The following is a 13,562-nucleotide window of genomic DNA, read 5'->3' on the forward strand; positions in this document are numbered from 1 at the left end:
AAAATATGTGTTAATTAGTGAACAGCTGATTAGTGGCTGATATTTACTACACGATTTTGGGGCTATTTTGTATTTTTAGTTTATCAAAGATAAATCAAATCTTGTTGAAATACTTTCGAAATCTTGCCCTGTGCTGCTTCAGGAGGTCACTGTATTGGTTTTGATTGAAACAGCGTTAAATTTCTTACTAGCAACTGGTACAGTGCTGGAATTTTCCTTGTTTTCCTGCTTATTATTCTCCCCTGGTGGGGTGGGACTATGGAAGTTGATAGCCAAAGGGGGCAAAAGATGGCAGAGAATAAGCAAATGCCACTCGTGACTTAGTTGTCATCTGAGGTTAAACCATGACAGTTCTTTTTTGACTTTTTTTGTTTCCTCACCAGTCCCTTCCTTGTTCATCCTTGTCATGCTCTGCCAGGCTCTGTTTTGAGAGTTCAAGAAAGAACACATTAGTAATTGAAACAAAGTTAAATAATTATAGTAACAGTAATAATTGTAATGGAAGGGACAGAGAGGGATAAAGCCCAAGAGAAAATTACGCACTACACAGTCATTCACCTCTTGCTGACTTTTGGCCGAGTCAGTTCTCCTGGTCATGCTCACTCACAGTGTCTTGTGTACCTGCTTGCTGGCAGAGCATGGGAAACAAATGTCCTTTATTTTAGGATAAGTAACAACTAAAACATCAGTGTATTATCAACATCATTCTCATAATGAATCCAAAACACAACACTGTTCTAGTTACTAGAAAGAAAATTACCAGGACAGTCACAGTAGATGGTATATGGAGTTGTCACTATGGCTTGGTACTCTGATAGGTCAGAGTATGAATCCATATAGTGTTACTGCCTACAACGTAAGTGTCCTTTTGTTACTTACCTAATAAGTGTTGATTTCTTGACTTCTCTAAATATTGAAGTTTTAAATAGTCACAAATTGCAAAAGCAGTTTTGTATAAAAATAAATGTAGCTTTTGTGTTTGTATCTAGAAGTAAGTTTTAAACGTCCGTCTTTTTCTTCAATTGTTCTTCCAGTATGGTTTTCCTGCTTTACAGAGGGTTGATAGGGAAAAAGTAATCTTATTTTGATAGATGGCTTCTGCATTTATGTTAAATTAAGTTGTACTGACTCAGTTTTTGCTTTAATTTAACATGTCCCTTAGTATAAATGACTGGTTATTTCATGTTTTGCTGTATTCAAGATCAGACTCCATGATGACAACTTCAGGAAATTCTATTTACCTATGTATAATAGTTTCTTTGTAAAACACTTCAAGCTTTTCCATGTGTACAGAATGATGACATTCTGTTTGCTAAGCAAGGACCACTAGAGAAACAATAGATTTTATTTATTCTGACTTTGACAACAGCTTGGGCTTCATTTTGCACTGTTTTCTTTTAAGCCAACTAATTCTAGCTCATACATTTAGGAAGTAAATTTCAGTCAGGTTAAACTGAAGTTGCAGTGATTTTCAGGTTGCAATGTTACCTTTTGAAATTCATATTGCTCAAGTTACACCTTTTGTCTTAGTATGGCTCCTCATTCAATTGAGTTATTTTCCTGACTGAAAAAAATTTTAACTGATACAGTATTACCAACTTCAGTGTGTTTTCATTGTTGTCAAGCATATAAGGATTTTTTTAAAAAATTTTGAAAGGGCACTTTTTTTTTCCCTACATTTGCCTTGCCTTTACCACTAAACTGAAGCATACAATTTTTTTTTGTTTGTTTGTACAGTTCATATTTTGTTGGTAATATAGACTGCTAAATTCAGTGAATATGTTTAGATCATTGGAAGAGCTTTCTCTTTTTATCTCCTTTGAGTTTATTATTTATGGGTTTTGATGATACTGAATTACTTGGTCCCATAGAGAAAGGCGTAAAAGGAAGAGCAGAAGTCCCTCCAAATCTCCTAAAACATCAAAAACGGCAAAAAGAAAGTCTTCACGAACTCCTTCTCCAAGAAGGTCAGTTTGATATAAACAGAGAAGTTAATAGTCAGTGAAGAGGGAAGAATTTATTGTTATTTCACTGTTTACTGCCTTTGCACTAGTGATTTCAGATTATTTCAGTTGGTCAGTATGATTCAGTTTTAATTTAAAACTAACTCAGAACTTTTACCAATATGAGCTCTGGTGTTCTTTCAATGGCATGGTTTCAAGTCAATCAGCATTGCAAATTGCTTCAAATCAATTAAATCCCTTCATCTGGTACAGATTAAATTGCTTTTTTCTTTGCAAATACAGTATGTTGTGGTCATATGAATGGTTTAGCTCTCTTCAGCCAGAAAAATGCCATTGTCTTTGCAAAGGGATTTTTGGGTAAAGTTTGGGAGATTTTTTGAAAATCCATGCTGGGTGTTTAGTTTGCAGTCAAATGGTTTGAAGTTTGTTGTAGTTGGATCAAATCCTGATTTGAAAAAAAAATTTCTGAAACAGAAACAAGAAAGAAAAAAAGAGAGAAAGAGATACAAATAATGAAAGAAGAGAAAGAGAACGCTCCACTTCAAAGAAAAAAAGTAGTAAAGAAAAAGAAGGAAAGGAGAAATCGGACAAAAGCACTACTACTTTGAAGGTAAGTTTGTGTGACCAAGCAATCAGCAGAATGAAGTGGTAGTGAAGCCATTACTGAAATTCTCTGTACTTTTTACTTTGTTTTACTCTTTCCTTCTATTTCTCCTGTTCCTTACCAAACTAGTGCTGCTTGAGTTCAGTATTTGCTAGCTGGGGTTAGTAGGCCAGTTTAAGTCTAGCTATTTCATCTTCAGTTGATCTGTAACAATTTGTGTACTTAAGTTACAGAAACACTTTGTTTCTCTTTTGTGTTGGTGCCTTCTGTTAGGTCTTGCCTGGCTTCCTACTTTTAGGAGCAGGCAGACTATTGACTAGCAATCAGTATTCAGGGGTGGTTTGATTGTGAAACTGAAAAGACAACTTTTAAAATAAACTCTCACTATACAGTTCAAATTCTCATAGAATTGGTCCTGATCTGTATATTGGGTTCTGTAAGGGTTAAGTTGAAGAGTTGTGAAAAGAATGTAGAGGATTTTCCCCTGCAAAATAGAAAGTACTGTAATTAACAAAAGAAGTATCTTCAAATTGTTTAATCTTAGAATTTGAATAGCAGTACAGCTTTAAAGAGTAATTGTGCTCAGAATTACTCAGCTGTTACAAAACAGCTGGTTTAGGTGATAGTTCAAATGCTTGAGGAAGTGTCTTACCCAAGAACTCTAAAAATGCATCAGATACCTGACAAAGAATGAGAAAAAATTTAGTCCTGTTCTATTTTAAAAATGTTAGTGAAATCTTCATTTCTGGAGCTGCTTCTGAAATGTTCCATGGTGCTGCTTGTTCTATAACTTTATATATGAGTTTATTTTAGTTAATAGAGACAGATCATTCTATGGCATAATTTCTTGGGTGATGAACTTCAGCCGTCTGAAAATCATATTTTAAAAAAAGATGGAGGGGCAAAGAAGCTCACACCTCTATTCTAAAATTTGCAGACACAAAATGTGCATGTAAAAATTGAAACAGTAAAATTACTGGGAGTTGGTTGGAAGTCATAGCCTGTAATGCTAAGAATATTATTTTGTTGTCAAATAATTTTATCTTTGGTAGGACAAAGATAACAATAAAGAAGATCAGAATTCAGAAACTGACAAGGAAGTAGACAATAGAGATACACAAAGGACAGATGAAGTCAAGCTACAACAGAATGGGAATTGTCAACCAAATGAGGAAAATCTCTCAGTTAAAATGGAAGAGGTATAAAGCAAGGAATGGACTTCTAATTCAACTAAGGAATGAAATCCAAAGCATTTTGTTTCCCAGAATAAGGAAGAAAATGTCAAAACAATCAACCTGAATGTGTTGATAGTACTAGTAGCTCCTCCAGTTCATGTGATAGCTTTGTTGTCTTCTTGCTATAAAGCAAGAGAGCACAGACCAGTAGTTAATACCATGAAAAGGCAGATGCCATCAGAAGTATTCATCTCTGAAAATCCATGCATTTCCATGATGGCTGTACTTGTAAAATGATTTATGTTCAGTTTTGCTATAAGCTGTTACAAATAACTAGAAACTGAAAGATGTAAACCTGTACTTCCCAAAAAAAGCTGAAGATATGCATTGAAGGTTGTTTAAAATACTGCTTGTTGATGACTTTTGTATTGTTTTGCCCTGTAGGTTAAAAAATCCACAAAAACTTTAATGTGTGCTGTTTGATGTGCTTGAAAATGGTGCATAAATATACACTCTTTCTTTCCTTGTAAATGACAACTGTAGGGAAAGGGGGTTTAAGCATAAACATGGTTTTAGTGTTCTTATGTTAAATACTCACAGATTAGTATGTTTTTCATTTGCTCACTGCTTGAGATTCTTAGGATTTATTATTTAAAATAATTTCTTACTAATATCCCTGAAATTAATATTTCTTATAAAGTATTTGAACAATGCATGTGCTTTTTCTGTTCCTAAAAGGAACATTGCCATGTTATAGATATTAGGTTAGCTTACAGGGTTATTTTGGGGTTGTTTTGTTTTGTTGTTTTCATAGAGAAGTGAGCGCATCTATGTGGTGATACCAGAACTTACAGCTTTGTTTTGCAATGTACTGCAGTGTGTCTGTTCAGCTGAGAATAGTACAGGTGCCATTAAGAAAATAAGTTTTTTCCTTTTTGTTAAAAAAATATGGGAGCACAAGCAGAAGCTTTAGTGCCTTCTTAAAATGTGGTATTTTCTAGAAATGTATATGTGCTGTTACACATTTTTAGCTAAATCTTCTATGATCTCTTGCTACTTTGCCACCACCATACTGTAGACAAAAAATGCAAGTGACTTGCCAGAATGGTTGTTTGATTCACTTGTTAAAATAGTGATGCTCCATTTTACTTTTATTTTTTATTCTTAGAAGAGATTTATAAATAAGAGAAAAGATGTAAATTGGGGACCACCACTGTACAAAAGTAGTAGCTGAATACAAAGTGTGCTCTCATCACCTGCATCAAAGAAAGCCCTTAAGACATTTAATATACATTTGGATGGCCTTAATTGTTACCTCTCTGTTATTTCCTCTGATACCTGTTGGGCAATATAAAAGGACTGGCATGCAAAGAAATGGGGGATAAATAATTTGAGGAAGGAAGTTCTAATTTATGCAGGGCTTTCATAGTAGAGATGCTTTTATCATTTTTTGTAGAGAAAGCATGCAAGAAGAGAATGACAAAACATGGTTTTGTCATGGCAAAACATGGCTTTTTTTCTTGGAAGTAATTTAATCGGTTATGTGGGATTTCTGATAAGTTATGCTTTTAAGACATAATTATAGTTAAAATCGCATAGATTATTTTTACTACATCTTAATGCAATCAAATTATTAATTGCCTTACCTCATGGGAAGTGTTATTTCTTTCAGTTAAAATAAAAAACTGAGTGTATTGGCTGTTTGCTTTCTACTTGTTTTACTTTTCCTCCACATAGTTAAGTTTTTTTAGTGGAAGGGAAGCATATTACAGGGGATAAAAACTTTGCCCAGTTCCTAAGGTAATGAAATCCAATTTGATTGTGAAGTTGCTTAATCACTCCTCATTTTCTGTAAGATTTAATGTTCTTGCCACTGTGTACATTTAAGACAACAGAAAATGCTTTACCATGTAAAGTATAGAACAGCCATTTTTGTGATGTTTAAGCCACATGCTGTTGGCTGGTAAACAGCTAATTCTGATAAAAAAATAAAAAATCTGTATGCTTACAGGAAGACTGTGAAAGATTGTGTCTTGCAACAACAGCTGTCGTATTTATGATGTGTAAGTAGCATAGAGCAAAGAGATTGTTTGTATACTTGTTATCTTTGGTACCATTTCACTAATAAAGTAAGTATTTTAGAGGGATGTTTCTGCTGGTACATACTTATTAAAAGAATATTTTTAGACCATCTGGATTTACTCATAGAGCTTCTTTTATTTTAAATGTGGATATTAGTGAAAACATGTATGTATTATTTTTTTTGTTTGAAAAGCTAAATTTCTCAGTTGGGAAGAACTAGCATTCTTTCAGTGTATCATGTTTTAGCTGGTATTAGTTTGGTTTCTTGAGTTTTGTTATTTTGAAATAGCATAATTCTATGATGTATCAGTTACAAAATATGTGAAGGATTGTGTACACTTAGCTGAGAAATGTACCTTGACTTACTAGCCAGCTTATCACCTGTGTGAAGCACAGGTGATATGCAGCATATTGATATATTGTATATGAATTGTGATTCCCTTACAAAAAGTGTCTTGGGGTTTTTGTTCAGTTGGTTTTGTTGGTAGGTTTTTTGTTAAGGGAAAAAAAAAAAAAACACCACCAAAGCAACCAGCCACCAAACACATATTTCTTTCCCTCCTCAAGTCATATTTTCTTGCAAATACTATATTTTCTGGTTTTGTTTTGTAAATACTGTGCAGATCTGTGAGGTAGGTATGATCTGTCCATCTTACCAAGTGTTCCTAACAAACCACTCCTGGAGAACTATTAGTTTAGAAAATGCTTATCTCTGCAGAAGCTAGCTCACTTACAAACTGGTAACAGCACAGTAATGAAGTGCCAGCCTGCTCCTGCAGGACTGAGTGTATCATCCACTGAATATGTCCATCTTCCATGGGAAGTCCATTGACCTTCATAATTATAAGCTTGTATGCTGAGATGCTGTGTCAGCTCATCTGGTTTTGCACTTTGTAAATGGGATTAACTTGGGTAGAGGTTTTGAGAAGTGTGGTTCATGGTAGCTGTATTGTTTTACATGATTGATCTGAGTCAGTTCTTACTGAAGTGTAAATTGCTGAGTAATAAACAGTGCCATTTTGCAAAGAGCACACAAAGCACATAAGCATAAGTATCCATTAGTGTCTATAGCTGTTTCCCAAGAGGATTCTGGATTGCATTCTGAAAAAAAGAAGGTAGCAAAAGATAATTTGGTAGATCAAAGAGGATGTCAAGCTCAAAATAGAGGTGGCTGTGGCTTAGATGATTTCATCAAAGTCAGTGGATTTACACAGGTGTGGGGCATGGAATTTTGTTTGCAAACTCCAATAGTAGTATGGTTTGTAAAGAATTTTTAGTTTTCATGTGTTCAAATTGGGGATTAGAGATTATAAAAACACTTGGTTAGAAAATAGAAATACTTGAAGAATACTTGGGAAATGGATGAGATGTGGGTTTTGACTATTAGGTAATCACCTACTAATTTTATTTATGGCAGTTTCAGATTGATAGGTAACATCTGAAGTAGCATTATGTTAGCGGGTTGACAGCAACCTATGCACAGCTTGGATTCTGAAATGAACTGTGGACACTTCAGTGCAGTTTATGCTGCCAGAATTCATAGTAGCATGCTTTGCATTGCATGCTAGTGTTACCTGCCCCAGTTATATTTAAGGCAATACCTGAAATTATGTTGAAACTCTTCAGATCTGTTACATAGTAGCTTCTCTCTTTTGCCCTTAGATTGTACTGCTGTCTTTTAATAGTTACTAGTTTAAGGAAGTAAGTGGTTTTTTGTTGTTGTTGTTGTTGTTTATTTGTTGTAAGGAAGAGATAATAAGTAAATCCTGCTATGTATGTGATAAATTATTATATATGTATTGTCAATCCTTATTTAGTTATTTTTCATTGATGAGTATGACCTTTGAAAACAGTAATGCCATAATGGTATGTGTATTGTCTACTTCTAGGTCTGAAGCATCTCTGCATCTCTTTTGTAGTGAAAGAAGATCAGAGCTCATGTATTGTTAGAGGAAAAAAAAAAATCCAGACAAAATCTTGGATTTTGTATAGTATGATAATAGCATTTTAGTGGTAAAACAGTCTTAAAGATGTGAATTCTGAATCATTACCTGGGACATATGTTGCTTGGTATTTTCTATTTTATAGCAATCAGATATCACCTTTGATATTACCATAATTTTGAAAGTGAAAATTTGACTTTGTGGCATGAATTATGAAATCTGTAGATGCCTAAAATCATGTCAATCAGTAGACAGTTCAGAGAGATGTAGTTTTCTCACCAGAGACTGGAGTGTGGAGAATTGAATATATGTAGATACCATTAAGTGCTAGAGCCTAAAGAGAACCTGAAATTTAATTTTGTTTGCTAATACATTAGCAGAAGTTTTCAGCTTGTAGTTTAGCTTTATTTTTATATGTTGAAAAGTGTAGTTAAAATTATATTGAAAACTAAAACCACTGTACAAAAGGTTTTTTTTAATGTAAGAGAACCACACTTTTTAATTCAAGACTGCCTCATTTGTAGGTAAGTCCTATTGCAAGATGTGACCACATTAGCAAAAAGGTTTCTTTTGTATTGTCTTGAATGTAATACAGTGTCAAACTGCTCAGTATGTGGGGGCAGATACTTTCCCTCTAGTTTGAGGAGATGCAGGAATTAACACTTCAATTCTGTATTGTTTAAGTAAACACTACAGTTGAGTATCTATCTTCCAACTTCAGCTTGTTTTCTGAACATGTGAATTCTTACTATCCAAGATGGCAATTTTTTTTTTTTTTATTGTCATGACAAGTCACTTTTAAGATTGTTGAGCTTAATCTAGGAGAACGTGGACAGCAAAAATTAGATTTTAGCGCTTTGTACTATTCTGGAAAGCTTTAAATTATGCTTTTTTTTTAAATTTGTTATATTTTTTGTGTTCATCTAGTGCCAAATTTGATGTGAGGTCAGAAATTTTTGGTGTACTTAGTGTATTCTATCATAGTAGCTAATGGAATAATTCTTCCATTGAAAAGGCTATGTGTGTCTTTTTTGGCCTGAAAGGCTTGTCAGCAATGGTAAAAGAGTTAATTTAATCTCCCTTTTGTGCAGTTCTTGATAGCCTTAATGAGGCTGACAGTTAACTGGCTTTCTTAGAAATCGTTGCTCTGTTCTTTTCTTAGTGCAAAGATTTAGAACTGCTGCTGCACTGGTGAGTAAATCATGGGCCTTCTAGAAATTGCTACTTTGAAAAGCCGTCATTTGCATAATAATCACAAAGGAATGACTGATTTGGCCCAGAAAGATCAAGATAGGAATTTAACATTCGCAGTTTATGTAGCCTGTCAGTAGATCCTTTCTAGTATTTTCCCCGACTGATACCTGTGTCTAATTTGTTACACACATATCACACCCATCACAGTCTGGATTCAGGTATACGTGAGGAACCGAAGCACCACTTCTAAGTTTAATTAACAGGTAACCAAAGTTGTACTATGTGGGTAGAGTATTTTTGCATTAGTGATGCAACTCTGACAATTATACACATAAAGAAACGTGAAATGCTAGTACATTGTTCTTTTCATAAATAAACAGTGCCCCAAGGTTCTAATGGTGTCAAACTCACTTCCACTAAATTTAGATGAGACAGAATACATGCCTGTACAATTTTTCCCTTTTTTTTTTTTTTTTTTCCTTTTCTCTAATAGGCTTTATCTGCTCCAGAGTCAAGTACTTCTGTTGTACTGATACTGCCCAAGAGTGTTATAGGAAAGGTGATAAGGGATTAAGTATCATATATATTATCAATATATCATCACTGTTAGTTACAGAAGAGCCTTCTGAATCCCATCTCTGAGGAGGGGATTTTCTTTGAACAAGAAACTACTGAAGTTTCACCAGAGAGGATGTCTCACTTGCAAACAGTAAATTAGTAAATAGGACTGTATAGAACACTACGTCAAAGACTATGTCAAATCAGGAGTTCAAGCAGAGCTTCTGACACTGTCTCAATTTATTGCAATGGATGATTTCATACTAAAATTCTCAATGCCTAAGCTTCTCAATTGCTTTGTATAATTTGTAAGAGTCTAAATAGCAATGATTAGGGAACAAAAGTTTGAGATGTGCTGCTCAACAGACTAAGTTCCCTGTTACTGATCACTAGTGATCTGATCTCATGATTTTTGAGGTTGGTCATATCTATAATGAGACTCATGGCTGGCTTAGCTCCCTCTGATTTAGTCACCACAGGTCATTTAGTCACTCCGTCTGTGGTCTTGAGAAGTGCATACTCTTCCTCTCTGTGAAAGCAGGGAAAAACAGATCTGAAAAACACATTCAGGTAACTTTGTAATGGCTCAAAATTGTACATTACAGAGGAGCAGGGCCAGCCTCTACATAAGATACAGTTACTCACGGTAATTGTAAAGGCAAATGATTTATTATCCAAATTTGTATTGGTGAGGAAATAATTCACTAAGATCCTCAATATTGTGATACATTTGGGTTATGTTTGGTTCCAAAAAGGATGGATAGATGACAGCTATATATTACGGTTTGAGACTGGGGGAGCTGGAGGCCTCTTTATAGGGCCATTTCTCAAATAGTATGGGACAAACAGTAAGTCACTGTAATACTCTGTTCTTCAATCTACTAATTTTATATCAGAACTTTGAGTACTCTGTTCAGTCAAAGTGTGTCAGTACTGAATTAATTAGAAGTGTACTTCAGAATCTTTTGATAAAGAAAGTATTAGACCTGGATCATTGCATTGCACTGAATGTGTTAGAAATGGGCATTTGTGGTGCTTTTATGGCTAGATGAAAAATGGTAGCCAAGTATGGCATAAGTTAATTAATTCTAGTAAATCACATTCTTTTTTATAATTTTTATCTTGGGAAATTATTTAGAGTTGTGAGAACCATTGTAATTCAGTAGGTGGTAATAAAACATATAAATCCTACTACTTTTTAAAATAACTTTTTTCTGTCAGATCTGTAACTATTCCAACAGCATCTTATAACTGCAAATGGAGGGAGTAATCAAGAGAGACAACTAGAGATCCATGAAGACCATAAAGGCAAGAATTATTATTTTAGAAGCTGTGTCAGCCTTCCAGATCATAATTTTCAAGAGCTACGTAAAAGCAATCAAGCCTCATTCCTGATCTGTCTCCTGTTATAAAGAGGTGAGGAGTAACTGTCCAAGCCTGCTGATTCCACTGTTGATTCATCTCAACTTGTAGGCAAACCTTTGAGATATAAAATACCTGACATTAGTGATCAAACATCTCTGGATATGATAATTATTTATACCATATAAACTTGCTGCTGCTTGCTGCTTAGCTACTTGGAAGCTGTGACAGTGGGTAGAGAAGGAGTTTTGGGTTTGGGGACAGAGTGAGTACTCTTTACATTTCAGTCTCCACATTCCCTTTAGTATTATGAAAGTGTGAACTTGTATACCATGAACTATGAATTGAAGTATTATAGACAGATTGGAAGATCAGATATGTAAATCATGAAGAATTAATGACTGTAGTGGTTGCAATGTTAGAGGAATGAAAGTAGTTTGCAATGAGGCCCTACTGTTAGATGAGTGCTTAGGTATGATTCTGATTTAGTGCTTGTACAGAAACTTAACTTTACTACTCTGAAGTTATAACCTGTAATACAAGCTTTTCAGAAAGCTCGTGGTGTTTTTGCTTCTGGATCACTGTGCTGCTGTTAAAAAGACACCCTTTCCAGCACAACACTTCAAATCAAGCCAGAAATCCTCCTTTTTAAACATGATTCTGTGCATCATTTACCAGAAATTTCCAGATAACAGTTGTGGGTTTGCTGTAACAGTACATTGTTTTGAAAGCAATATCCTTATTGCTGAGAACACAGGCTAGTTGTGTGACCCAAGAGAGAAACTCCCAAGAAAGCTTCAAGCCCCTGAAGGATTGTTGAGGGGATTACAATGTAGAAACAAAAATATTTAAGCCAGAATCAGTCCTGGAATTTCAGAAAGTGTTAAGTGTGACAGCTGATGTAGGAAGAGCATCTTCTGGAAGTTAGGCACTGCAGTGTAAAACTTAGTGCTGGAGCACTCCCTCCTGAGCTCTCACAGTAAGATTCCAGGTAGAGTGTGAAATACTGCGTATTTAGACACTGAGTGTCCTACAGGTTTTGTTACAGCAAGCCTACTGCAAAGCAGAACTATTTTTAGTACTCTGCCACTGCTAAGTTTGTACTCTAATGCAGTAGTAATCTGCCAAAAAGCACTGGAAAGTGATGTATCTACTTACACATTAATAGGAGATATTCCATATACAGGTGGCTGGGCCTTTTTAGTCATACCTGAAATAGGCTTATTTTGACTGATTTTATGCCCAGTTCACTACCTGGTGTCTTGGACCAGCACTGGAGGACTAAGGCTGATGCATATTGGAGGTTTGCCTTTAATAATTAATTGACTGAATGTATTGTTTGAACTATATCTTTTGGAGGGGGGAAAGTAAATTAGAATGCCTGACAGCAGGAAGGTGCTTTTATTTTATCTAAGTAAGGAGAAAATTAAGAATCAAAATTCTGTAGTCCTTGCTGCAGTGCAGTTTATGATGGCAATGAGAGTTTTGCCAGTGAACAAAAGGAATGGGAACTGTAAGGTTGGATTCTGTGAGAGCATTACGCAGAGTACCATGATGCCAGTGTGCAAAACTGGGCCACCTGGGCAGCACAGCTAATCAGCAAGGCAATCACCTTTCCAAGACTTATTGGGCTGCTGGAAGGACAGACAATGCAAGTGGAGGGTTGTAAAGAGAAATATAACCAGTGTGTCTTTCATCACTTGTTCTCTGCATCCATGCTTTTTTGCTCCTTGAAGCTTTCAAATAAGCAACCAGTATTATAAAAAAAATACCAAACTAAACAACCCACCCAAAAAAACAAACAACAAACAAACCCGAAACATAACTGTCCTTAGAAGTGAAAAAATGCATTCTTTTATGCTTGTGACTGGATGTCCAGTATTATTTCTCTGTGTCCTAGGATCAGCATACCTTTTCATCAGGTCTGGAGAATAGAAAATTAGTCACATACAGTATTACTAACAAAACAGACTGATTATTTGTCAGTAAAATATTTGGTGGATTGAAGACTTTAAAAAAGCTCACTGCAGCCCTGCAGCTGCAAATAGACAAATATGGAAACGGAGAGGAGAAACCCTGATGCTTAAAAATGTTAGAGTAAGAAACATTCTTAGAGCAAATGGCTTCAAAGCAATTGTATAATAGATTTATGAGTACACACACAACAGTTTTTGGAACTGCAGACTCCTCAAGCATTCCAATGGAGATACAGCTTATATATGGTGAATTCAAGTATGTTACCACACCTTTGCTTTTCTTACTTATTTTTGTGAAATCCAGAGGGTCTTTTGGTGAAGGTTGAATGAACATTGAAACAGAATAGAATCAGTTACTGGATTATTTTAACTGGTTTTGGAGCTAAAAATCTCATAGCTTTTAGTGGAAATATTTGTATTCTTTTTCATAGTGGGATCCTTAAATAGTAATGTAACGTAATGTAATTTTCATTGAGCCAGTGTATTCAATGTAAATTTTATCTTTTTCATAAATGCTTTACAGTCATTGGAAGAACATTCATATGACCCAGCATAACTAGTTAGAACTTCAATGTGACTAAATGCTATCTTTTTTAAACAATTAGGTTCTCACCCTTGTTGTGTTGAAAAGCTGCAGTGCAGTCTTTGCCTAGAAAAATAGCACAGCTGTGATAATTAAAAGTTGCAGAAACACATGTAGCTTC

At 35.0% G+C, this 13,562-nt stretch overlaps 1 protein-coding gene across 5 annotated transcripts in view; it reads left to right on the top strand.

Annotated features, from left to right (window-relative positions):
* The window catches only part of SREK1 (splicing regulatory glutamic acid and lysine rich protein 1), a 32,915-nt gene extending 27,025 nt beyond the window's left edge, over positions 1 to 5,890 (top strand). For all 5 annotated transcript variants that reach the window (XM_085567752.1, XM_021534401.4, XM_085567751.1 and 2 more), the window contains 3 exons: positions 1,872 to 1,967; positions 2,439 to 2,574; positions 3,621 to 5,890. In XM_085567752.1, the coding sequence (XP_085423878.1) occupies positions 1,872 to 1,967; positions 2,439 to 2,574; positions 3,621 to 3,773 (385 nt within the window). In that variant the 3' untranslated portion in view covers positions 3,774 to 5,890. The remainder of the gene's footprint in view (positions 1 to 1,871; positions 1,968 to 2,438; positions 2,575 to 3,620) is intronic.
* The last annotated feature ends 7,672 nt before the right edge of the window (positions 5,891 to 13,562 follow it).

The sequence above is a fragment of the Lonchura striata genome, chromosome Z (assembly GCF_050655825.1).
Source record: "Lonchura striata isolate lonStrDom1 chromosome Z, ASM5065582v1, whole genome shotgun sequence".
NCBI lineage: Eukaryota > Metazoa > Chordata > Aves > Passeriformes > Estrildidae > Lonchura > Lonchura striata.